At 43.5% G+C, this 27,253-nt stretch overlaps 1 protein-coding gene and 1 pseudogene across 2 annotated transcripts in view; one reads left to right on the top strand and one right to left on the bottom strand.

Annotated features, from left to right (window-relative positions):
- Positions 1-546: 546 nt before the first annotated feature.
- The window catches only part of CDC23 (cell division cycle 23), a 32,642-nt gene continuing 5,935 nt past the window's right edge, over positions 547-27,253 (top strand). Inside the window, exons 1-9 of one of the 2 annotated variants that reach the window (XM_032157997.2) lie at positions 547-718; positions 807-879; positions 7,804-7,941; positions 13,129-13,171; positions 13,848-13,953; positions 14,058-14,190; positions 16,965-17,142; positions 17,224-17,321; positions 17,470-17,551. In XM_032157997.2, coding sequence (XP_032013888.1) covers positions 558-718; positions 807-879; positions 7,804-7,941; positions 13,129-13,171; positions 13,848-13,953; positions 14,058-14,190; positions 16,965-17,142; positions 17,224-17,321; positions 17,470-17,551 — 1,012 coding nt within the window. In that variant the 5' untranslated portion in view covers positions 547-557. The remainder of the gene's footprint in view (positions 719-806; positions 880-7,803; positions 7,942-13,128; positions 13,172-13,847; positions 13,954-14,057; positions 14,191-16,964; positions 17,143-17,223; positions 17,322-17,469; positions 17,552-27,253) is intronic. The other variant, XM_032157998.3, reaches the window with a different exon arrangement.
- LOC116471551 (heterogeneous nuclear ribonucleoprotein A1-like) lies at positions 19,028-20,681 on the bottom strand (annotated as a pseudogene).

The raw sequence follows: 27,253 nt of genomic DNA, 5'->3' as shown, positions 1-27,253 counted from the left end.
CTCACCCCCGCCTCCCCGGGCTACTCGGGGTAAGAAAGGGTAGACAAAGAGGAAAAATCCTCCACATGGGGCGATTCATCTTCCTATTTTAAGGAAGAATCCAGAGGCTACCATGCATCTTTCCTAGCATACACATCACTTTGTCATTATCTAGTACAGAGTCGGCCCTGAAACTACACCCTTTCTATTTTTCATCCAATCACATCACCCCTAAAGTGAAAGGCACTCTCCCTTCTCCACCCTTTCTTGCCCCTACTTCCACCCCTAGCTTCCCAGTTTACTTTTCCCAGTCACTCATTCCCTTCTTCCCCGCCCCGCCCAGAGGTCGTGGCTTCTCCCTCGCCCCGCCTATTTTCTAATTTTCCCGCCTCAGTAGCTCTTGGCCATTTGGGGATGTAGTTGTTTCTTTTCCCCCGCCTCTTCGTGACGTTTCAGAATAAGACCTATGATTGGTTTTTCCGGAGCAAGAGCCGGCCAATGACAGGCAGATATTTTTGATGCAGATGGGCAGCCAGTATTATCGCCGATGATTGGCTGGAGTGGCCTGAGTCGGGAAAATGGCTGCGAGTACCTCCGTAGTCCCGGTGGCTGTGACGGCGGCAGTGGCGCCTGTCCTGTCCATAAACAGCGATTTCTCAGATTTGCGGGAAATTAAAAAGCAACTGCTGCTTATTGCGGGCCTTACCCGGGAGCGGGGCCTACTACACAGTAGCAAATGGTGAGATGTTGGAGTGGGAACGGACGGGGCTTGGATCCTTGGCCTTGGGGGGCTTGTCGAGCTGATCTAGTTTGTGTGGGTGTTCCAGGTCGGCGGAGTTGGCTTTCTCTCTCCCAGCATTACCTCTGGCCGAGCTGCAACAGCCTCCGCCTATTACAGAGGTAAGGACATGTTTACAGTGAGCACTCCCTATCAACCCAGGGGTGTGCCTCAAGAGCCACTGAATGCCCTGTCATTGGAGGAGAGCAAACTGCCTAGCAGGAATGTTTGTAGAGGAAATTCAGGCATTCAAAGAGCTGAGTGTTTTAAATGGTTTTATGCATTTAGTTTTCTTGAGCTTTGAAAGACTTGGTGGTGCTCTTAAGCTGGAGAGAATTAGTAAACAATTACTGCTTATGATTTCAGCCTTTTAGGGCTAATAGCCAAACCTAGACATAAGAGTGCCTCATAATAGTAAATATTATTATAAGGAATTATTATAAGGATATCTCCTAATAAATACCCAAAAGGATGAGAAGAATCAAAAGTTTTGGTCTGGCGCGGTGGCTCACGCCTGTAATCCCAACACTTTAGGAGGCCGAGGTGGGCGGATCAGGAGGTTAAGAGTTCGAGACCAGCTTGGCCAACACGGTGAAACCCCATCTCTAGTAAAAATGCAAAATTAGCCGGACATGGTGGCGCGCGCCTGTAATCCCAGTTACTCGGGAGGCTGAGGCAGGAGAATCGCTTAAACCCGGGAGGCGAAGGTTGCAGTGAGCTGAGATCGCGCCATTGCACTCCAGCCCAAGGGCAGAGCGAGACACTATCTCAAAATAAATAAATAAATGAAGTTTTTACAACACCTACACTGTTGTCTGATCAGCATAGCAAATAATGTGTAAGTTTAGGTGCTGGGTTGAGACGATTCTGGGTTCAAGTGACCTTTGGCAGCTTAACCTTCTGAGCCAGTTTCCTCATCTGTGCAGTGACGATAGTAATAGTATCTACTCAATGGGGATATTGAGAGAAGTCAATGAGATAATGATATAGACCGCTTAGAAGTGTGCCTGGTGCTTGAATCTATATTTCGGTCAAGTTCTTTATTAGTAGCACCAATGTGGGCAAATGATTTCTAAGTGACAGCCTTCTCATCTATAGGTAATGTTAATAATTGCTGGGTTTTCAAGAAGATTAAATAAAGCAATAAGGGTAAAGCATACGGTGTACTCTTAGGTAAATTTTTTGAGTCAATGCAGTTTATATCTGTCTCATTAGCTTTTACTCTTGTGCCCACTTTCATAATGCCTAGGCCCATCGTTGGTCCTGAATAGGACAAATGGTTGATTTTGTTGTTTAAATTTTAGATTCAGGGGTTACCTGTGCAGATTTGCTACATGGATATATTGTGTGATTCTGAGGTTGGGCTTCAGTTGACCCCATCACCCAAATAGTGAACATAATACCGGATAGTTTTTTTTTGAGACGGAGTCTCGCTGTCCCCCAGGCTGGAGTGCAGTGGCTCAATCTCGGGCTCACTGCAGGCTCCGCCCCCCCGGGGTTCACGCCATTCTCCTGCCTCAGCCTCCCGCGTAGCTGGGACTACAGGTGCCCGCCACCTCGCCCGGCTAATTTTTTGTATTTTTAGTAGAGACGGGGTTTCACCGTGTTAGCCAGGATGGTCTCGATCTCCTGACCTCGTGATCCGCCCGCCTCGGCCTCCCAAAGTGCTGGGATTACAGGCGTGAGCCACCGCGCCCGGCCAATACCTGATAGTTTTATTTTATTTTACTTTTTTTTTTTTTTTGAGACGGAGTCTTGCTCTTGTTGCCCAGGCTGGAGTGCAATGGCATGATCTTGGCTCACTGCAACCTCTGCCTCCCGGGTTCAAGCAATTCTCCTGCCTCAACCTCCCGAGTAGCTGGGATTACAGGCACCCGTCACCACGCCCGGCTAACTTTTTGTATTTTTAGTAGGGACAGGGTTTCACCATGTTTACCAGGCTGGTCTGGAACTCCTGACTTCAGGTGATGCACCTGCCTTGGCCTCTCAAAGTGCAGGGATTACAGGCGTGAGCCACTGCACCTGGCCAGATAGTTTTCACCCTTTGCTTTCCTCCTTCCCCACTTTTAGAGTCCCCAGTGTCTGTTGTTCCCATCTTTAAGTCTGCGTGTACCCAGTGATCAGCTTCCACTTGTAAGTGAGAACATGCTGTATTTGGGTTTCTATTTCTGTGTTAATTCACTTTGGATAATGGCCTCTAGCTGCATCCATGTTACTGCAAAGGACATGATTTTGTTCTTTTTTATGACTGTGTCATATTCCATGATGTATATGTACCACATTTTCTTCAGTGCACCATTGATAGGCACCTAGATTGATTCCATGTCTTTGCCATTGTGAATAGTGCTGTGGTAAACATGCGAGTGCAGGTGTTTTTTTGGTAAATAATTTATTTTCCTTTGGGTATATACCCAGTAATGGGATTGCTGGGTCAAATGGTAATTCTATTTTTAGTTCTTTGAAAAATCTATGAACTCTGTTAGTTCAGAGGCTGAACTAACTTACAGTTCCACCAACAGTGTATAAGTGTTCCCTAAATAGGATAAATAACTATTGAATGAGTAAATAAAGCATATTTATTGAGAAGTAGAGCCTCAGTAAATATCACCCTCTCCTGAGGGTTCATATTATATACCGGGATTTTACAGACATTGCAGAAACCTGACCATTATTGAATTATTGTAAAGTATTAGCTATTGGTTTGTTGAATAGCTTTCAGTTTGCTGTGAGAATGATTGATTCAGCAGCCGCTTTACCAATTTGTTGTGTACTTAGTGTTTTCAGGTCTTCTTTAGGGACTATCTCTAAAAAACCCCAGAGTAATGTTTTGATCTAAAGTATAAACTAGAGTAAACCTTAAAACTGTGACTTATTTATTTTATTTTGTTTATTTATTTTTTTGAGATGGAATGTTGCTCTGTCACCCAGGCTGGAATGCAGTAGTTTGATCTCGGCTTACTGCAGCCTCTGCCTTCCAGGTTCAAGGGATTCTTCTTCCTCAGCCTCCTGAGTAGCTGGGACTACAGGCGTGTGCCACCACACCCAGCTAATTTTTTGTATTTTTAGTAGAGATGGGGTTTCACCGTGTTGGCCAGTCTGGTTTGAGCTCTTGACCTCAGTTGATCCACCCACCGAGGCATCCCAGGGTGCTGGGGTTACAGGTGTGAGCCACCGTGCCTAGCCAAAACTGTGAATTTTTTTTTTTTTTTTTTTTTTTTTGAGATGGAGTCTTGCACTGTCACCCAGGCTGGAGTGCAGTGGCTCAATCTCGGCTCACTGCAACCTCCACCTCCCAGGTTCAAGCAATTCTCCTGTCCCAGCCTCTTGAGTAGCTGGGATTACAGGTGCATGCCACAATACCTGGCTAATTTTTTTTTTTTTTTTAACCAGTAGGAGACGGAGTCTCGCTCTGTCGCCCAGGCTGGAGTGCAGTGGCGCGATCTCGGCTCACTGCAAGCTCCGCCTCCCGGGTTCACGCCATTCTCCTGCCTCAGCCTCTCCGAGTAGCTGGGACTACAGGCGCCCGCTACCACGCCCGGCTAATTTTTTTTGTATTTTTAGTAGAGACGGGGTTTCACTGTGGTCTCGATCTCCTGACCTCCTGATCCGCCCACCTCGGCCTCCCAAAGTGCTGGGATTACAAGCGTGAGCCACCGCGCCCGGCCATTTTTTTTGTATTTTTAGTAGAGAGGAGGTTTCACCATGTTGGCTAGGCTGGTCTCGAACTCCTGACCTCAAGTTATCCACCCCTCTCAGCCCCCCAAAATGCTGTGCTGGGATTACAGGCATGATTCACTGCTCTCAGCCATAACTGTGATATTTAAAGTTATTAAAATTCAAGATTATTATGCGTGCTCAATCTACATAGTAGATGTTTGTTGTAGCTTACTCTCAATTTTTTTTTTTTTTTTTTTTTTTGAGAGGGAGTTTTGCTGTATTACCCAGGCTGGAGTGCAATGGTGCGATATTGGCTCACTGCAACCTCTGGCTCCCAGGTTTAAGCGATTCTCCTACCTCAGCCTCCCCAAAAGCTGAGATTACCGAATGTGCCACCACGCCCGGCTAATTTTTGTATTTTTAATAGAGACGAGGTTTCACCATGTTGGCCAGGCTGGCCTCACACTGCTGACCTTAGGTGATCCACCCACCTCGGCCTCCCAAAGTGCTAGGATTACAGGTGTGAGCCACCACACCCGGCTTGCTTACTCTTAGTGTTTTATAAACATTACCAAAGAAGCATGTCATATAAGGCTTTAAACTTGTTATCCTTTGTCTTGGACTCGAAGCTTTTCTTTTCTTTTGAGTCTAACTCTGTTGCCCAGGCTGGAGTGCAATGGCATGATCTCCATTTACTGCAACCTCTGCCTCCCAGGTTCAAGTGATTCTCCTGCCTCAGCCTCCCAAGTAGCTGGGATTGCAGGTGCTCACCACCACACCTGGCTAATTTTTTATATTTTTAGTACAGATGGGATTTCACCATGTTGGCTAGGCTGGTCTTCAACTCCTGACCTCAGGTGATCCACCTGTCTTAGCCTCCCAAAGTGCTGGGATTACAGGCATGAGCCACCATACCCGGCCCTGAAGCTTAGCTTTTCTGAATATAAGATGTGAGTAGGACCAATTGTGGCTTCTTGGTTTAAAAACTCAACCTGGCTGAGCATGGTGGCCCATGCCTGTAATCCCAGCACTTTGGGAGGATTGCTTGAGGCCAGGAGTTCCGGACCAGCCTGAGCAACATAGTGAAACCATATCTGTACTAGAAATACATGGTGGTGCGGTGGCACGCACCTGTGGTCCCAGTGACTTCAGAGGCTGAGGTGGGAGGAGGATCGCTTGAGCCCAGGAGGGTGAGGTTGGAGTGAGCTGAGATTGCGCCACTACACTGCAGCCCAGAAGACAGAGTGAGATCCTGTCTCAAAACGAAACAAAATAAAACTCAGCCAAATGCTAAATGCCTCTAAATTACATGTAATTTTCAGTAGAACATTCCAGATTCTTCCCATAAGCAAGAATGAAACAAAAAAATTTAAGATTATATAATCCAAATAGTAAAACTTTCTGAATTATAAGGATATATAGACTGTTACGAATATATTTTATGCTGGGCTTGTAGTATGCATGTATACATAGTCTTGTATAATCTGAATGCTTTTCATTATAATCCATTTTGTTTTCCTGATGATGCCTTTCTTGATTTTTTTGTCCCACTCAACAATAACGAGTATTTCTTACTCAAAAAGGCATAATGCAGGTGAAAAAGTTGGGGGGAAAGAAATAAACAAGTGGTGAGTGGATATGAGAAAGGCCTCCAGAATCCTAAATTAAATGGTCGTATTTAGGACATGTTGATCCAATGAAGAAAGCACTGAAATATGTTTTGGTTCCAGTTTTGTGCTGGTGATATTTGGGGCAAGAAAGATGAGGAAAATAAAGTTATTCAAATTTTAAGTAACTCATCCTTAGAATTTGGAGGATTGGGGCGGGCGTGGTGGCTCATGCCTGTAATCCCAGCACTCTGCCGTGAGATCAAGGCAGGTGGATCGCTTGAGGTCAGGAGTTCAAGACCAGCCTGGTGAAACTCCGTCTCTACTAAAATACAAAAATTAGCCGGGCATGGTGGCGGGCGCCTATAATCCCAGCTGCTAGGGAGGCTGAGGCAGGAGAATTGCTTGAACCTAGAAGGTGGAGGTTACAGTCAGCCAAGATCGCACCATTGCATTCCATCCTAGGCGACAGAGCGAGACTCTGTCTCAAAAAAACAGAATTTGGGGGGTTGAATTTTTGTTTTTTGTTTTTTTTTTGAGACAGAGTCTTGCTATGTCACCAGGTTGAAGTGATGTGGTGCGATCTTGGCTCACTGCAACAAGGCTCACTGCTTCAGCCTCCTGAGTAGCTGGGACCCCAGGCACGAAGCACCACGCCCAACTATTTTTTTGTATTTTTAGTAGAGACAGGGTCTCGCCACATTGCCCAGGCCGGTCCTGAACTCCTGAGTTCAAGCCATCCTCTTGCCCTGGTCTCCTACAGTGCTGGGATTACAGGTGTGAGTCACTGTGCTCAGCCAAGGATTGTGTTTTTAACTTAAATGTGACATTATCTAATTTTTTTTACATAGAGAATTACAGCTGTGTTCTGTGCCTTCAGCAATACTAAATTATGACAAAACTTTATTGAAGTACAAAAAATATAAGTAATTGCACGTACATTGCATTTATGTAGGAATTTAAAAGACAGGAGAAGGAATAGAATGCCAGTATTAATGCTGGATATTTTATGTGACTCACATTTTCCTCAAGTCAAATCTGTAAGGTCAGTATTATTGGCTTCATTTTACAGATGAAGAAATGGATGCTAAGAGAAGCTAAGTAACCTCCCTACCAATGTCCTGAAACCAGGAAATCAAAAAGTCAGAATTTGAATCTAGATCCTTAACACCAAAGCCTATTCAACTTTCTACTACATTTGTAGAAACAATACACATTTATGAGTGTGTTTGTTTAGTTTTTTAAAGCTTTCTTTTTTCTCCACCTTTTTATGCTGAAAAAATTAGAAAGAAAAGCTTGGCCGGGTGCGGTCGCTCATACCTGTAATTCCAGCACTTTGGGAGGCTGAGGCAGGCAGATCACTTGAGGCCCTGAGTTTGAGACCAGCCTGGCCAACATGGCGAAACCCCATCACTACTAAAAATACAAAAATTAGCTGGAAGTGGTGGCACACACCTGTTATCCCAGCTACTCTGGCAGCTGAGGCACAATAATCACTTGAACCTGGGAGGCAGAGGTTGCAGCACTCCACGCCCTGGTGACAGAGTGAGGCTCTCTCTCAAAAAAAAAAAAAAAAAAAAAAAAGAGTTCTGTGGGCTTACTTGGTAATAAAATAAATATATAAAATTATATATATATATATGCATCTACATATTCTAGGTTTTTAGGAGGAAGAAAACAATCATTTTTCTCTTACATCTTGAAATTAACCAATATACTTTTTAGATTTGAACTTTTATTGTCCTATTCCCAACCACTTACATAAGCTTGTTTCTTTTTTAGGAAGATGCCCAGGATATGGATGCCTATACCCTGGCCAAGGCCTACTTTGACGTTAAAGAGTATGATCGGGCAGCACATTTCCTGCATGGCTGCAATAGCAAGAAAGCCTATTTTCTGTATATGTATTCCAGATATCTGGTGAGGGCCATTTTAAAATGTCATTCTGCCTTTAGTGAAACATCCATATTTAGAACCAATGGAAAAGTTAAATCTTTTAAATAGCTTAGCAATGGGCCACTGAATGAATGTACTTTATACATAGCAATAATAAAAAAAAAGATATCATAAATAAAGTTAAAAATGATGGTACAGAAGAAAATATTCTTAGGAATGACTAACAGGATAAGTAACAACCTGATTATTTACTTTAGGTTATATAAGGTTCTTCATGCCTGTGAATTAATATTATTGTGTAAGAATTAAGTTAAAAAGCCTGGGCTGACTTTTAAATTTATAAATTCATGTATCATTTTTATAGTATATTTATTGTTTTTCTTTCATGACTATTAAAAAGTATGACTGTAGCCGGGCGCGGTAGCTCACGCTTGTAATCCCAGCACTTTGGGAGGCCGAGGCGGGCGGATCACGAGGTCGGGAGATCGAGACCACGGTGAAACCCCGTCTCTACTAAAAATACAAAAAATTAGCCGGGCGTGGTGGCGGGCGCCTGTAGTCCCAGCTACTCGGAGAGGCTGAGGCAGGAGAATGGCGTGAACCCAGGAGGCGGAGCTTGCAGTGAGCCGAGATTGCGCCACTGCACTCCAGCCTGGGCGATAGAGCGAGACTCCGTCTCAAAAAAAAAAAAAAAAAAAAGTATGACTGTAAAGGACAATGCAAGTAAACCAACTTAATACTGTATTGAATAATAATTTGAGTACAATTTATTATTTTACTTTGAAACATTATGAATTTACTTTTCTACTTTTTCTTAGCTGTTATCTATATAAATTGATTTAAAAAAAATTTTATATGCTCCTCATTTCCTAGTACAGGCTGAGTATCCCTTATTTGAAATGCTTGGGACCAAAAGTGTTTCAGATTCCAGATTTTTTTCAGATTTTGGTATATTTGCATTATACTTACTGGTTGAAATAAAAAATGCTCCAGTGAGTGTCATTGGTGCTTTGAGTGTCATTGGTGCTGAAAAAGTTTTGGGTTTTGGAGCAATGCAGATTTCAAATTTTCTGATTTAGGTTGATCAACTATTAGCATAGCTTGTATTTGTCAAGCATGGTAAATTCTTGCAGTTATGGACTATATTTAAGTCATCTTTGTTTTTGTTTTTTTTTCCAATTTACCATTTTAACATTTTTAAAGTGTACAGTTCAGTGGTATTAAATGCGTTCATAATGTGCAACCATCACCACCACCCATCACTAGAACATTTTTTGTCTTGTAAAACTAAAATTCTATACCCATTAAACAATAACTCTCCATTTTTCCCTTCCCCCAAGGTGGACCCCTTGGCAACCACTATTCTATTTTTTGTTTCTATGATCTGGACTACTCTAAGTACCTTACATAAATGGAATCATGCGGTATTAGTCTCTTTGTGACTGGCTTATTTCACTTACCATAATGCTATCAAGTTTCATCCATGTTGTAGCATATATAAGAATTTCCTTTTTTAAGGTTTAATAATATTCCACTGTATTTATATACCACAGTTTGCATATCTCCATGAGTTTAAGGAAGATATTTTGAAATTATGGGATTTAAAAAGTTAATCTTTCAAATACAATCTATACCTGTGTAGAAGGACTAATTTGGATGAGTTATGGTAGAATAGAACCAGCATATGCTGAAGTTTGGGATAAAATAAAGTTCCTTAAGGCAAATATATAAAATATAAAAGGAAGCCTGGGCGGCATGGTGAAACCCCGTCTCTACAAAAAATACAATAATTAGCCAGATGTGGTGGTGTGTGCCTGTGGCCCCAGCTACTTGGGAGGCTGAGATAGGAGGATCGCTTGAGCCCAGGAGGTGGAGGTTACAGTGAGCCAAGATTGTACCACTGTACTCCAGCCTGGGCAACAGAGCAAGACTCTCTCGCCAAAAAAAAAAATCTGAATGTTTATTTGCTTTTAACTTTTTTTAAAAAATCCAAATTGACAATTGAAAAAAAAAAAAAAAACATGTACTTTTTTTTGAAAGGATCTCCTTGTCACCAGGGCTGGATCATGGCGAATCAATCACTCAAACTCTGCCTCCGGTTCCCTCACCCACCTCCAATACTGGACTACAGGCCATCCACATGTCCATTAATTTTGTAATTTTATAGAGAAGGGTTTCACCATATTGGTCAGGCTGGTCTCGAATCTGACCTCAGGTGATCCACCTGGGATTACAGGCATGAGCCACTGTGCCCAGCACTTATGTACTCTTTATACAGATTTGCCTATTGTGAACATTAATCCTATTTGCTTTATCATTTCTCTCTACTTTATCTCTACACAATGTATGCATACACATGGAATTGTTTTACTCTGAACCATTTGAGAATAAGTTGCAGATATCATCGTTCTTTACCCCTAAATGCTTCAATGTGTTCTCTTTAGGATAAGGGCATTTTCTTTTTTTTTTTTTTTTTTTTTTTTGAGACAGAGTCTCGCTCTGTCGCCCAGGCTGGAGTGCAGTGGCACGATCTCGGCTCACTGCAAGCTCCGCCTCCTGGGTTCACGCCATTCTCCTGCCTCAGCCTCTCCGAGTAGCTGGGACTACAGGCGCCCGCCACCACGCCCGGCTAATTTTTTTTTGTATTTTTAGTAGAGACGGGGTTTCACCATGGTCTTGATCTCCTGACCTTGTGATCCGCCCGCCTCGGCCTCCCAAAGTGCTGGGATTACAAGCGTGAGCCACCGCGCCCGGCCTGGGCATTTTCTTAAATAACCACAACATAGTTATCAACTTTAGTAAATTTGACACCATATTTATTATTGAATTCCAATTTTTTTTTTAATTTGAGATGGAGTCTGGCTCTGTCGCCCAGGCTGGAGTGCAGTGGCGTGATCTCAGCTCACCACAACCTCCGCCTCCCGGGTTCAAGCGATTCTCTAGCCTCAGCCTCCTGGGTAGCTGGGATTACAGGTGCTCGCCACCATGCCTGGCTAATTTTTGTATTTTTTTTTTTTTTTTTTTGAGACGGAGTCTTTCTCTGTCCCCCAGGCTGGAGTGCAATGGCGCGATCTCGGCTCACCGCAACCTCCACCTCCTGGGTTCACGCCATTCTCCTGCCTCAGCCTCCCGAGTAGCTGGGAATACAGGCGCCCGCCAACACGCCCGGCTAATTTTTTGTGTTTTTAGTAGAGACGGGGTTTCACCGTGTTAGCCAGGATGGTCTCGATCTCCTGACCTCGTGATCCGCCCGCCTCAGCCTCCCAAAGTGCTGGGATTACAGGCTTGAGCCACCGCGCCCGGCTTAATTTTTGTATTTTTTAATAGGGACGGGGTTTCGCCAAGTTGTCCAGGCTGCTGTGGAACTCCTGACCTCAGGTGATCCTCGTGCCCCGGCCTCCCAAAGTGCTAGGATTACAGGCCTGAGCCACTGCACTCTGCCGAATTCCAGTCTTGTCAGTTGACCCATCAGTGTCTTCTATAGCGTTTCCCCCTCAGTACAATCTAGAATCAGTTGTCATGTCTCTTTAATCTCCACTAATCTGGAACAGCCTTATTTGTCTTTTATGACATGGACTTTTTAAAAAATTTATAAATCTTCCCTCCCTGTTTCTTTTTCTTTCTTTCTTTCTTTTTTTTTTATTAATAGAGTATTTTTTAGAGCAGTTTTAGGTTCACAGCAAAACTGAGCAGAAAGTACAGGAGTTCTCATGTACCTCCATGTACCTCCTTCTCCGTCTCACAGAGCTTCTCTCACCATCAGTATCCTGCACCAGTGTGATATATTTGTTGTAATCAATGAACCAGTATTGACACATATCAACAAAAGTCCACAGTTTACATTCGGGTTCACCCTGTGTTGTACATTCTGTGGGTTTGACTTCTTTTCCCTTTCCATTTCCCCTTCCTTACCTTTCCCTCTCTCCTCCTTTTTTCACATATTCTTGGTATGTGAATCTTTCCCTTTTGTTAATAGAACATTCTTCATTTTGGATATGTCTGATATTTTTTCACAGGGCATTGCATCTAGTGTTACACAATGCCTATAAGCCCCTCACTGCTAACGTTAATTTTGATCATTTGATGAAGATGTTATCCATTTTGTCCACTGTGTAGTTACTGTTATTTCCCTTGCAACTCATCAACAATCTGTGGGGATAACACTTTAAGACCATGCAGATATCTTGCTCCTCATACAAATTTTTCTCTAAATTTAATATTCATTGTTAATTTTTATCTGAAGCAATCTTTAATGTTTCAAAATGATGATTTTCTACTCCAGCATTCTGTCTACATTTACTACTCAATGCTTGGCATTCTACTTAAAGAGCCTTCCCTCCCTTTCCCCATTTATTTATCTATTTAGTATCAGTATGGACTCATGGATTCTTATATTTTTAATTGTGCATAATTCATTACTTATTTTGGTGCTCAGATAACTCCAGATTTGGCCAGGGAGCCCCTGAAGAGTTATTTGAAATTAGTGACCATCTGGGCACAGTGGCTCACGCCTGTAATCCCAACACTTTGGGAGGCCAAGGTGGGCAAATCACTTGAGGTCCGGAGTTCGAGACCAGCCTGACCAGCATGATGAAACCCCGTCACTACTAAAAATACAAAAATTAGCCAGGCATGGTGGCGGGTGCCTGTAATCCTAGCTACTCGGGGGGCTGAGGCTGGAGAATCACTTGAACCTGGGAGGCAGAGATTGCAGTGAGCTGAGACCATGCTACTGCACTCCAGCCTGGGCAACAAAGCAAAGTGAGACTGTCTCAATAAATAAATAGGGCCGGGTGCGGTGGCTCACGCCTGTAATCCCAGCGCTTTGGGAGGCCGAGGCGGGCGGATCACGAGGTCAGGAGATCAAGACCATCCTGGCTAACACGGTGAAACCCCGTCTCTACTAAAAAATACAAAAAATTAGCCGGGCGTGGTGGTGGGCGCCTGTAGTCCCAGCTACTTGGGTGGCTGAGGCAGGAGAATGGCGTGAACCTGGGAGGTGGAGCTTGCAGTGAGCCAAGATCGCGCCACTGCACTCCAGCCTGGGCGACAGAGCGAGACTCCATCTCAAAAAATAAATAAATAAATAGTGATCAAAAGTCGATGCCATTTTTGTTGAACTTGGCCCTTTAGGTAGGATCAGGATGCTAGTTTTAGAATATGTTTTAGAATAAACTGAAAAAAGACCTATTTGTTGATTTTCTCTTACAGTCTGGAGAAAAAAAGAAGGACGATGAAACAGTTGATAGCTTAGGTACGAATTTTTTTCTTTTACCTTTTGACCTAAAAAGCAGGGTTGCAAACTTAATTGCCTCCAAGAGCCAGGCAGGTAATATGAATGGTCTGAGGATAACCATTACAAATTGGAAAGCACCTGGCTTATCTCAGCTACCTTGTACCCAGCTACAACTGAGGGCTGTCTTGGAGGAATCTGGGGTTGGTATTGTGAGGGCTTTCTTCTCTTGGCCCTTCCCTGTTCCCTGCAACCTGAAGCTAGAAATTTAGAGTTTTAGTTGAGGTTTTTGATTTTTAAACATTCATAACGAATTCAAATTAAAAAAAAAACAACTGTGTGGGTCTAACAGAGTATGACTATAAACCCATTACTAGTTGCAATTTCTGGAATACAGTAAATGGGTTGTGTAAGATATCATTGGTACCTTGTGTTTGCTAGAGGTTTCAGGTGTAACTTCCGTTGATGCTAAAGAGAATATCTATGCATATGAAAATGAGCTGGGTACAGTGGCTCACACCTGTTAATTCCAGCACTTTGGGAGTCTGAGGTGGGAGGATCACTTGAGCCCAGGAGTTTGAGACCAGCCTAGGGAACATAGCGAGACCCTGTCTCTAGAAAAATAAATAAATAAATAAAATAAGAAAATGAAAACCAGCATCCTAACCTTAGAACAGAGACTCTGTTTCTTTCCTAGGCCCCCTGGAAAAAGGACAAGTGAAAAATGAGGCTCTTAGAGAATTGAGAGTGGAGCTCAGCAAAAAACACCAAGCTCGAGAACTTGATGGATTTGGACTTTATCTGTAAGTGTTACAGTAATTTGGAACTTTCTGTAACATATTCTCCTGAGTAGAAAGGAGCTGTTAAATAGCATTAACTTCTGTGATTGTTTCTTTTTTTTTCCCAGGTATGGTGTGGTGCTTCGAAAACTGGACTTGGTTAAAGAGGCCATTGATGTGTTTGTAGAAGCTACTCATGTTTTGCCCTTGCATTGGGGAGCCTGGTTAGAACTCTGTAACCTGATCACAGACAAAGAGATGGTAAATTGTGATGAGCTATGTGAAAAACCCTCTGCTTCAAGTATAATTATTTTGTAATTTTTTGTAATTCTGTAGTAATATAGGGGTGGGGAAAGTTTTGGCAGGCCTTTGGTTATAGTTCTCCCTTTGCTGTGCCTCTGGTGTCTTTCACTGTTTTGGAATTAAGTCTTTGTTTGAAAGACTGATGACTAGCTCTTTTTTCAGTAGTTGCTGTTGGATTTGTATCCAGTTATATTAGAATATTTTTTTCATATTCATGTTTTCACATTTCAGTTCTATTGTGACTTGTTTTTGTTTTTGTTTGAGACAGAGTCTTGCTCTTTCATCTAGGCTGGAGTGCAGTGGTACGATCTCGGCTTGCTGCAACCTCTGCCTCCCAGGTTCAAGCAATTCTTCTGCCTCAGCCTCCCAAGTAGCTGGGACTACAGGCACGCACAACCATGCCCAGCTAATTTTTGTATTTTTAGTAGAGGTGGGGTTTCACCATATTGGCCAGGCTGGCTTCGAACTCCTGACCTCAGGCGATCCTCCTGCCTCAAGCTCCCAAAGTGCTGGGATTACAGGCATGCGCCACTACACCCAGCCTACTGTTACTTATTTTATAGACTGAATATTATTATAGTTTCTCCCCTAATCCCAAAGATGGTATAGGAAAGGTTTCTCTGCTATCAAGAATTGTATTAAAACATTATGGCCGGGTACGGTGGCTCACGCCTGTAATCCTAGCACTTTGGGAAGCCAAGGTGGGTGGATCACCTGAGGTCAGGAGTTCAAGACCAGCCTGGTCAACATGGCGAAACCGTGTCTCTACTGAAAATATAAAAATTAGCCAGGTGTGGTGGTGGATGCCTGTAATCCCAGCTACTCGGGAGGCTGAGGCAAGAGAATCACTTGAACTTGAGGGGCAGAGATTGCAGTGAGCCCTGATGGTGCTACTGCACTGCAGCCTGGGCGAAAGAGCGAAACTCTGTCTCAAACAAACAAACAAACAAAAAAAACATGGTTCAGGCCTCTTCTGAGCTGTCATGGATTCTGTAAAGATTCGGAAATTTGCTTATTAAAGAAATAATGTATATTATGTTGTTCTTAAACTCCAGTCATTTTATTAGCCATTAGTAGAAGACATTGTCTATAGTGTTTATTTTGCTGTTCTTCAGTAGTTAATGGAAGCAACAATACACTTCCTTTTTTTGGCCTTAAAGTCTTGTTGATTTCCCCCAGTAATGATTTATTTCACTAAATCTGTATCTGAAATCTTGGTTTACTTTTGTTCACTTATGTGTAACTGCCTACTAGACTTTCGTTGAAGGTTTGTTAAACAATCTCTGGATTCAAAATAGCAAAACCAAATTCCTTGTCTTGCCTACTAAATTATTTCTCCCAACTTGATAGACTCTTACTAGCATTGCTATTAACGACATCCAGTCTTGACACATTAGAGTCATACTTCTGTCTTCCTTTTCTCTTATCTCCCTTTATCTAGTCTGTCATGAGACATAACCATAGTTACTTTATTGTATACATCTCTTTCTTTTTTTTTTGAGACGGAGTCTCGCTCTGTCGCCCAGGCTGGAGTGCAGTGGCGCAATCTCGGCTCACTGCAAGCTCTGCCTCCTGGGTTCAAGCTATTCTCCTGCCTCAGCCTCCCAAGTAGCTGGGACTAGAGGCACGCGCCGTCATGCCCGGCTAATTTTTGTATTTTTAGTAGAGACAGGGTTTCACCAAGTTGGCCAGGATGGTCTTGATCTCCTGACCTCGTGATCCGCCTGCCTCGGCCTCCTAAAGTGCTGGGATTACAGGCGTGAGCCACCGCGCCCTGTATACATCTCTTTCTCTTGGTTTCCTTTATCATCTCAGTCGTCATCTAAAATGTGGATTACTTATAAGTAATGGATACTTTCTATCTAGGGTTCCCATTTTTATACTTCCATTTCCAAGTCATGTGCATACCATTTCCAAACTATTTTTTTCTTTTTTTTGTTTGTGGAGATGAGGTTTCACTCTCTTGTCAGGGCTGGTGTCAAACTCCTGGCCTCAAGGGATCCTCTCCGATAGCCTCCCAAAGTGCTGGGGTTGCAGGCTTGAGCCATTCCACCTGGCCTGTTTCCAAACTTATTCTTAAAGTTCCCATGTTATCACATCATTCTCTTACTGAATATTTGTAGTGGTTCCCTATTGTATCCCATTATCTGTTTACCCTAGGATGCACTCTACCAGTTCAGTCTGATTTTTCCGCTACTTCCCAGTACATAGCCTCCCCGCAAACCAAGCTAGTTTCCTCGTCCTACTCACTCACAATCATCATGACTGTTTTGCCTCTCGTTATGCTATTTTTTTTTTTTTTTTTTTTTTAGTAGAGACGGGGTTTCACCGTGGTCTCGATCTCCTGACCTTGTGATCCACCCGCCTCGGCCTCCCAAAGTGCTGGGATTACAAGCGTGAGCCACCGCGCCCGGCCTCTCGTTATGCTATTACCTGTGTCCAGACTATTGTCCTCTTTCTCTTCCTCTCCCCTTTTGTATTCAAATCCTACCCATTCTCTAAGACTCACATCAAATCGTGTCTTTTCTTTGGAGCCTTTCCCAACTAGGCTATTCCTCCCTATTATGCTCGTAAGTCACATTCACTTAATTGGACTGCCCTGTTTTCATTACTAGGTGTTCTAATAAAATTTTAGCGATAAATTCCTTTAGATAATAAAGATAGTTCCTGGATGTTTGTTTGAGAGAGAGGTCAAGTTATATTAAGTGTGTCCCTCTCTCTCCTGCTGCCAGCTGAAGTTCCTGTCTTTGCCAGACACCTGGATGAAAGAGTTTTTTCTGGCTCATATATACACAGAGTTGCAGTTGATAGAGGAGGCCCTGCAAAAGTATCAGAATCTCATTGATGTGGGCTTCTCTAAGAGCTCATATATTGTTTCCCAAATTGCAGTTGCCTATCACAATATCAGAGGTGAGTGAATAAAGACAATGAAATACTATCAGACCCTGACAGGTGCATTGTGCTGTTTTCTGAACTATCTTCTTTCTGCAGATATTGACAAAGCTCTCTCCATTTTTAATGAGCTAAGGAAACAAGACCCTTACAGGATTGAAAATATGGACACATTCTCCAACCTTCTTTATGTCAGGGTGAGCTGCTTCCCTTGCTTGGATTTCATTAAGGTCTTTCGTGCACTAATCTCCTGGGTTGGATTGTCACCCACTTGTATTAGCTACAGGAAAAATAATTTAGGGAGTTCTTTTTTCATGCTTATATTGTCTTTTTCTTTTATCCCAGAGCATGAAATCGGAGTTAAGTTATCTGGCTCATAACCTCTGTGAGATTGATAAATATCGTGTAGAAACGTGCTGTGTAATTGGTAAGAGTTAACTACATTTTTTCTTTTAAGATTTATATTTATTATAAGTAACACGTGAAAATAACCACAATTAGCTAGGGATGGTGGTGCGTGCCTTTAGTTTCCTCTACTCAGGAGACTGAGGCGGGAGGATCGCTTGAGAGCCCAGGATGTCAGGGCAGCAGTCAGCTGTGATCATGTCACTGCACTCCAGGGCTGGGCAACAGAGTGAGAGCCCATCTCTTAAACAAACAAGCAAACAAAAACTCAATAATACAAAAGTACCAAAGGTAACAATTACATACCATAGAATGTGAAAGCTCACTGTAATCCTACTCTGAAGATTGTTTGGTGAACATGATTCCAGAATATTTTTCTGTGCAGATATTAAAAATTTATGTGTAGGGGCCGGGCGCGGTGGCTCATGCCTGTAATCCCAGCACTTTGGGATGCCAGGGCAGGCAGATCACGAGGTCAGGTGTTCGAGACCAGCCTCTCCAATATGGTGGAATCCCATCTCTACTAAAAATCCAAAAATTAGCCGGGTGTGGTGGCACGCGCCTGTAGTCCCAGCTGCTTGGGAAGTTGAGGCAGAAGAATCACATGAACCTGGGAGGTGGAGGTTGTAGTGAGCCAAGATCGTGCCACTACACTTCAGCCTGGGCGACAGAGTGAGACTCCATCTCAAAAAAAAAAAAGGATGTATTATATGTGTATGTCTATATTGTTTTGCTTGCCAAAACTGTGTCGTTATACATAGTGCTATCTAACTTCCTTTTTTTAACTTAATAATATATCTTTGCCATCTTTTCATGTTAGTACATTTAAACTTGTATTATTTTTGATGACTAGCATTGTATAGATGTACTTTTTTTTTTTTTTGGAGACGGAGACTCGCTCTGTCGCCCAGGCTGGAGTACAGTGGTGCCATTGGCTCACTGCAAGCTCTGCCTCCCAGGTTTACACCATTCTCCTGCCTCAGCCTCCCGAGTAGCTGGGATTACAGAGGCCCGCCACCATGCCCGGCTAATTTTTTGTATTTTTAGTAGAGATGGGGTTTCACCGTGTTAGCCAGGATGGTCTCGATCTCCTGACCTTGTGATCCGCTGCCTTGGCCTCCCAGAGTGCTAGGATTACAGGCTTGAGCCACCGCGCCTGGCCAGTTATTTTATTTTATTTTTATTTTTATTTTTTTGAGACGGAATCTCGTTCTGTTGCCCAGGCTGGAGTGCAGTGGCGCGATCTCGGTTCACTGCAAGCTCCGCCTCCCTGGTTCAAGCGATTCTTTGGCCTCAGCCTCCTCAGTAGCTGGGACTACAGGCACCCGCCACCACGCCCAGCTGATTTTTTTGTATTTTTAGTAGAGACAGTTTTACCGTGTTAGCCAGGATGGCCTCGATCTCCTGACCTCCTGATCCACCCTCCTCGGCCTCCTAAAGTGCAGAGATTACAGGTGTGAGCCACCGCGCCCAGCCCTGGCCATCATTTTAATTTAATCATTTTCTTTTATTTATTTATTTATTTTTTACACAGCACATTAAAAAAAGACATTTATTCAGCGTCACGATCAGACTATTACATTTAGCAATCAACAGCATAGGTGCAAAAAAAAAAAACTACATTAAAACCCTTTGTTGGAATGCTTTCCACTTTCCACAGAACAGAAACTAAAATAACCTGTTATACAATTAGTCACAAATACAGTCCTCGAGTGTTTTGCCCATACACATGAGTATTTGTCTAAAACATGTCTTCTTTGTAGCAGCTAGGCCCTGCCACCACTGTGCTTGGCTGAGTTCACAAATCTGTTGTAACCTGTATCTTCCCTGTCACTTCTCTGACTCTCCTCTCCTGCTAAGCTTTGTTTCCTAGTTAAAATCTTCTGCCACTGCCATAGCTACTGCTGCTGCTGGAACCGCCATAGCCACCTTGGTTTCCTGGTTTTGCAAAGTATTGGCCTCCACCGCCATAGGGGCCAGAGCTTCTGCCTCCAAAATTTCCTCCCTTCATGGGTCCAAAATTTGAAGACTGACTGTTGTAATTGCCAAAATCATTGTAGCTTCCACCACCTCCAAAATTGCTTCCATCATTACCAAATCCATTATAGCCATCCCCACTGCCACCATATCCACCACCACCAGGGCTGCCACCAAAGCCACCACGATCACTGAAGTTTCCTGCACGACCAAAGTTGTCATTCCCACCGAAACCACCTCCACGACCACCACCAAAGTTTCCAGAACCACTTCGACCTCTTTGGCTGGATGAAGCACTAGCCATCTCTTGGTTTGACAGGGCTTTCCTGACTTCACAGTTGTGGCCCATTCACAGTATGGTATTTCTGAATGACAGTCTTATCCACAGAGTCATGGTCGTCAAAGGTTACAAAGGCAAAGCGCCTTTTCTTGCCACTGCCTCGGTCAGTCATGATTTCAGTCACTTCAATTTTTCCATACTGTTCAAAATAATCTCTTAGGTGATGTTCTTCAGTGTCTTCTTTAATGCCACCAACAAATATCTTTTTCACAGTTAAGTGGGCACCTGGTCTTTGAGAGTCTTCTCTTGAGACAGCTCTCTTTGGTTCCACAACTCTTCCATCCACCTTACGTGGCCTTGCATTCATAGCTGTATCCACCTCCTCCACAGTGGCGTATGTGACAAACCCAAAGCCCCTGGAGCACTTGGTGTTTGGATCCCTCATTACCACACAGTCCGTGAGCATTCCCCATTGCTCAAAATGGCTCCTCAGGCTCTCATCGATTGTTTCAAAGCTCAACCCTCCAATGAAGAGCTTCCTCTGCTGTTGAGGCTCTTTAGGAGACTCTGACTTAGACATGACGGCAGGGAGAAGAGAGACTTTAATGATGCTTCTTTGGTGGCGTCCATGGGCCAATCATTTTCTATAAATAAGTTGTGGCTAGTTTTTATTAATATAAACATTGCACAGCTGGGTGCAGTGGCTCATGCTTGTAATCCCAGCACTTTGGAGGTCGAGGCAGGCAGCTCACCTGAGGTTGGGAGTTCGAGACCAGCCCGACCAACATGGAGAAATCCCGTCTCTACTAAAAATACAAAATTAGCCTGGTGTGGTGGCGCATGCCTGTAATCCCAGCTTCTTGGGAGGCTGAGGCAGGAGAATGGCATGAACCCAGGAGGTGAGCTGAGATCACGCCATTACACTCCAGCCTGGGCAACAAGAGCAAAACTCTGCCTTAAAAAAAAAAGAAAAAAAATTGCTTCAGGAAACATCTTTGTACATGTATGTTTATTTTTGCATGCTTATGCAACTATATCTATATAATAAGTTCCTAGCAGTGAAAGACTGGATCAAAGGTGTATTTGTTTTAAACTTTAATATAGCTAAAAAGCTCATAAGAATTTCAAATCTGAAGACGAGACTGCCTGTTTTCCTACATCAGGGTGTCTCAGTCTCAGCACTATTGACATTTTAGGCTGGATAATTTTTTTGTTGGGGGCTGTCCTATGCATCATAGATGTTAGCTGTATTGCTGGCCTCTACCCACTAGATGGCAGTAACTCCTTTCCCCCAGTTGTGACACCTAAAAGTGTTTCTAGCTATTTCCAAATGTTCTCTGGGAGTCAGAATCACCCTCGGTTGATAGCCATGGCCCTATATACTATACTTGGCCACACTATGTGGCCTGATAATCAGTTGACATAGACAGCTGAATGATCACTCCCAGGTGAAAGTAGGTTTGGTTGGTTGTGATTGAAAGCCTAGCTTCACTGGTTCCTGGGTCTTTGGTCACATTACATTGACATCATATATTTGTGCCTTTCTAGGTTAGGATATTGTTAATAAACAGATGGAATTTTAATCCACCAATCATTCAATAAATTTTTTTAGCCCTTGAAGAAGTTATGGTTTAGTATAGGAAGTAAGCATTAATAAAAAATATAATAAATCCTATGAGAACAGGCCAGTCGCAGTGGCTCACACCTGTAATCTCAGCACTTTGGGAGGCTGAGGTGGGCAGATCACTTGAGGTCAGGAATTTGAGACCAGCCTGGCCAACATGGCGAAACCTTGTCTCTACTAAAAATACAAAAAAATTAGCCGGGTGTGGTGGCACATGCCTGTAGTCCCAGCTACTCAAGAGGCTTAAGTAGGAGCATCTCTTGAACCCAGGAGGCAGAGATTGCAGTGAGCCAAGATTGTGCCATTGCACTCCAGCCTGGATGACAGAGCTAGACTCCATCTCAAAAAAAAAAAAGAAGAAGAAATTCTATGAGAATACATATTAACAGGGAACAAATGATCTTTTCAGTATCAGAGCATTATAAATATATCATAAAGTCCATTATGGTGAGAGTGGGACTCCAGTTTATTCAGAAAGCATCTCTTTTGCATTTTCTGTGTGCCAGGCACTGTGCCTTGTATTGCAATACCTACCCCAGTTGCCTATTGAAGATGACCGGTAAGAAAACAACTATAATTCAATGCATTGAGTGTTACGATTAAGGTAAACCCAGGATGCTTAGGGAATACATAGGAAAAGCATGTAACCAGTCTGAGATTAGGAAGGCTTCTTGAAGAAGGTGACGCTTAAAGGATGGGCAGTATAAAAAGAACTCAAGAAGGGAGAAAGGTTGACTTTGGAAGGGCATTGAAGTGTACAACAGACATTGTGCTTGGGATAGTTCACTGTGCCTGAGGCATGGTGTAGGAGGTAAGAATGTACAAACAGGGGCCAGATCTTGAAGAGCCTTTGATGCCTTTCTAAAGTGGTCAGATTGTCACTTTAGAGTGATGACTGGAGCTGGGCACAGTTGCGTGTGCCTGTAGTTCCAGCTACTCAAGTGGCTGTAGCAGAAGGATTACTTGAGCTCAGGAGTTCGAGTCTAACCCAGGCAACACAGTAAGACCCCAACTCTTAAAAAAAAAAAAGTTTTATTTAGAAATTAGAAAAAAAAAAAAAAAAGATGACTGGAAACAATGTGCTGGGAGGATTAGAAAGAGGCCAAGACTAGAGACAGAGGCCAGGTAGGAGGATGTTACAATAATCAAGTCCTAGGAATGACAGCCTAAATTGATGTATTGGCAGGAGGAATGGAGAGAGGCAATTGGGTTTGTTTGTTTGTTTGTTTATTTATTTATTTTGAGATGGAGTTTTGCTCTCGTTGCTCAGGCTGGAGTACAATGGTGTGATCTCGGCTCACTGTAGCCTCCACCTCCCGGGTTCAAGCAATTCTCCTGCTTCAGTCTCCCGAGTAGCTGGGATTACAGCTGGGATTACAGGCGCCTGCCACCATGCCTGGCTAATTTTTCGTATTTTTAGTAGAGACAGGGTTTTGCTATGTTGGCCAGACTGGTCTCGAATTCCTGGCCTCAGGTGATCGCCTGCCTCAGCCTCCCGAAGTGCTGGGTTTCCAGGCGTGAGCCACTGCACCTGGCCGGCAATTGGATTTAGAAGTTATTTAGGAACTAGAACAAACAGGAATTGGTGATTGGGTAACCAGATTGATACCAGTGCCCTTTATTTTATTTTATTTATTTGTTTTTTGAGACTGAGTCTCGCTCTGTCAACCAGGCTGGAGTGCAGTGGTGTGATCTCGGCTCACTGCAACCTCCACCTCCCGGGTTCAAGTGATTCTCTTGCCTCAGCCTTCCGAGTAGCTGGGATTACAGAATGCACCACCACGCCTGGCTGATTTTTGTAGTTTTAGTAGAGATGGGGTTTTACAATGTTGGCCAGATTGGTCTTGAACTCCTGACCTCAAGTGATCTGCCCACCTCGGCCTCCCAAAGTGCTGGGATTACAGGTGTGAGCCACTGCATCTGGCTTTATTTTATTTTATTATTATTTTTTATATAGAGGCAGGGCATTGATCATAGCTCACTGTGACCTTGAACTACTGGGCTCAAGTGATCTCCGACCTTAGCCTCCCAAAGTGCTAGGATTATAGGCATGAGCCACCATGCTCGGCCCCAGTACCCTTTACATGATGAAAGGAAATAGAGATAGGGGACATAATGGACAATTCTTTTTTTTTTTTTCCTTTGAGATGGAATCTTGCTGTGTCACCCAGGCTGGAGTGCAGTGGCACAATCTCGGCTCACTGCAAGCTCCGTCTCCCGGGTTCACGCCATTCTCCTGGCTCAGCCTCCCGAGTAGCTGGGACTACAGGTGCCCGCCACCACGCCTGGCTAATTTTTTGTATTTTTAGTAGAGACGGGGTTTCTACTACTATAACAATTCTTTTTTTTAACAATTCTTTTTAAAACAGAGACAGTTAAAATCAAAGGAAGCCAGGCATAATTACTAGCATCAGTAGTCTTAGTGACTTGTGAGGCTGAGGCAGGAGATGGCTCGAGCCCAGTGTTCGAGTCCAGCCTGGGCAACCCCATCTGGCTTTAGACAGTGAGACCCTGTCTCTATTTTAAAAAAAGAAAAAAAAAAAAAGGCCAGGCGCGGTGGCTCACGCCTGTAATCCCGGCATTTTGGGAGGCCGAGGCAGGTGGATCACAAGGTCAGGAGATCAAGATCATCCTGGCTAACACGGTGAAACCCCGTCTCTACTAAAAATACAAAAAATTAGCCAGGTGTGGTGGCGGGCACCTGCAGTCCCAGCTACTTGGGAGGCTGAGGCAGGAGAATGGCGTGAACCCTGGAGGCAGAGGTTGCAGTGAGCCGAGATTGTGCCACTGCACTCCAGCCTAGGCGACAGAGCGCGACTCCATCTCAAAAAAAAAAGGCCGGGCACGGGCTCACAGTGCCTGTAATCCCATCACTTTGGGAGGCCAAGGCGGGTGGATCATAGGGTCAGGAGTTCGAGACCAGCCTGGCCAACAGGGTGAAACCCTGTTTCTACTAAAAATACAAAAATCAGCTGGGTGTGGTGGCGGGCACCTGTAATCCCAGCTACTTGGGAGGCTGAGGCAGGAGAATTGCTTGAACCTGGGAGGCGGAGGTTGCAGTGAGCCAAGATCATGCCACTGTGCTCCAGCCTGGGCAACAGTGAGACTCCATCTCAAAAAAACAAAAAAATCGATATATATGAGAAGAATAATTATTTAGAAGCTTATTTTTTCTTTCTTTTAATAATTATTTGAGGTGAACTCCTTAATGAATTGTTATTTTCCTTAATATATCCGTAATGCCCAGTAAAATTTCTGCATACAGTCAATAAATGTTTGTTGAATTCAGCCCACCTACCTTAAAAATCAGAGCAGGGAACATTAGATATGACAAAAAATATACGTTAGCTTTCATATTATAGCCAGTTCAGAGGAAGTGAAAAGGAGAAAGAAGGATGGAGAGAAGAAAAGGAAACTGAGGACCTGAGAGAATGAGACAATCTTTTTTTTTTTTTTTTTTGGGACGGGTTTTTTGAGACGGAGTCTTTCTCTGTCTCCCAGGCTGGAGTGCAGTGGCGCGATCTCGGCTCACCGCAACCTCCACCTCCTGGGTTCACGCCATTCTCCTGCCTCAGCCTCCCGAGTAGCTGGGAATACAGGCGCCCGCCAACACGCCCGGCTAATTTTTTGTGTTTTTAGTAGAGACGGGGTTTCACCGTGTTAGCCAGGATGGTCTCGATCTCCTGACCTCGTGATCCGCCCGCCTCAGCCTCCCAAAGTGCTGGGATTACAGGCTTGAGCCACCGCGCCCGGCTGAGACAATCTTAAGAGTAGAGTGATGGCAAGAATCTCCTACTTGTTTAGTCCTGGCTTCTTTTGCTTTTATGTCTTGATGTGACTTGCTCCCTTCTATGCCTGTCAGTCACAGTCTCTACCTGAGCGGCAGCATTTTATTTTATTTTACTATATATATATATAATATAAATATTATATAATTTATATATAATATATATATATTTTACATACATGTATACTACAGTATAGCACAGTTAAGCTTTGGACTCTGAGCCAGATTGCCCAATTTTAAATTCTGGTTTACATACCTAGCTGTGTAATCTTGGACAAGTTACCTAACCTTCTGTGCTTTAGTTCCTTCATCTGTAAAAGGAGAATAATAAAATGTGAGCCACTGTGCCTGGCCCATAAAGGAGATTTTTTAAAGTGCAGGGTTTCTTTTGCTTGCTGTACCTTTCCCCCTTTAAGTTACTTGTGTTAACATGTTCTCATGCCACATTAAAAGGAATATGTATATATACATATACAAGGTTTAATGGGCTGCTTGCTTTACAAAAATAGGATATTATATACATACTCTGCATTTTGGTTTTCTCATTCAACAGTATTTCATGAAAATCCTTCCTAGTCTTGGTGTAGCTCTTCATTCTTTTTTAAAAAAATATAGCTTGGGCCAGTGCAGGGGCTCAGCACTTTGGGAGGCTGAGGCAGAAGGATTACTTGAGCCCAGGAGTTCAAGACCAGCCTGGGCGGGTGGATCACCTGAAGTCAGGAGTTCGAGACCAGCCTGGCCAACACGGTGAAACCCTGTCACTACTAAAAATATGAAAATTAGCCGGGCGTGGTGGCGGATACCTGTAATCCCAGCTACTCGGGAGACTGAGGCAGGAGAATCGCTAGAACCCGGGAGGTGGAGGGTGCAGTGAGCCAAGGTCGTACCATTGCACTCCAGCCTGGGCGACAAGAGCGAAACTCCATCTCAAAAAAAAAAAAAAAAAAAAGACACACAAAAAACCACATAGTTTTATTGAGGTATAATTTACATACCATAAAATGTTAAGTCTACATTTCAATGAGTTTTTGCAAATTTATACAGTTGTAACCATTACCATAATCCAGTTTAGAATACTCCATCACCCCAAAAAGTTCCCTCGTGTGTATTTGCAGTCAGTCCCATTCCCATCCCTCAGCAACCACTGCTTTGCTTCTTTATAGTTTTGCCTATTCCAGGAATTTCATATAAATGGATTCTTGCAATATTTAGTCTTATTGTCTGGCTTCTTTCAGTTAGCTTTTTTTTTTTTTTTTTTTTGAGACAGGGTCTCTCTCTGTCACCAGGCTGGAGTGCAGTGGCATGAACTCCTGGGCTCAAGCTTTCTCCTGCCTCACCCTCTGGAGTAGCTGGGACTACAGGCATATATCACCGCACCTGGATACTTTTTATTTTTAGAGACAGGGTCTCACTATGTTGCCCATTCTGGTCTCGAACTCCTGACCTTAAGTGATCCGTCTCGCTTCAGCCTCCCATCCATTAGCATGCTTTTGAGGTTCATCCATATTGTAGCATGTATCATTAGTTCCTTTTATTGCTGAGTAGTATTCCATGTTTGGATATGCCACATTTTGTTTATTCACCAGTTGATGTAAGACAGATGGCTTTTATACTTTCTTCAGCTGAAATCTTTCACTTCCACTTTTAAGACCAATGAGAATAGAACTGCTTTGATTCTTGTGTGAGAGGGAAACTTAGAGCGCTACCTTGTTTTTTTTTTTTTGGAGACAGAGTTTCGCTTTTGTTGCCCAGGCTGGAGTGCAATGGTGCAATCTTGGCTCACCGCAACCTCCGCCTCCTGGGTTCAAGCGATTCTCCTGCCTTAGCCTCCTGAGGAGCTGGGATTACAGGCATGCACCACCATGCCCAGCTAATTTTGTATTTTTAGTAGAGACTGAGTTTCTTCATATTGGTCAGGCTGGTCTCAAACTCCTGACCTCAGGTGATCTGCCTGCCTTAGCCTCCCAAAGTGGTGGGAGTACAGGCGTGATCCACCACTCCTGGTCAGAATGCTACCTTTTTAACCCTTGAGGTACCTGTTTTTTTTTTTTTGAGA

Source organism: Hylobates moloch, unplaced genomic scaffold (assembly GCF_009828535.3).
Source record: "Hylobates moloch isolate HMO894 unplaced genomic scaffold, HMol_V3 SCAFFOLD_6, whole genome shotgun sequence".
NCBI classification, from domain to species: domain Eukaryota; kingdom Metazoa; phylum Chordata; class Mammalia; order Primates; family Hylobatidae; genus Hylobates; species Hylobates moloch.
Note: the sequence above shows the minus strand (reverse complement) of the source record. Positions and strands in the feature narration are given on the sequence as shown.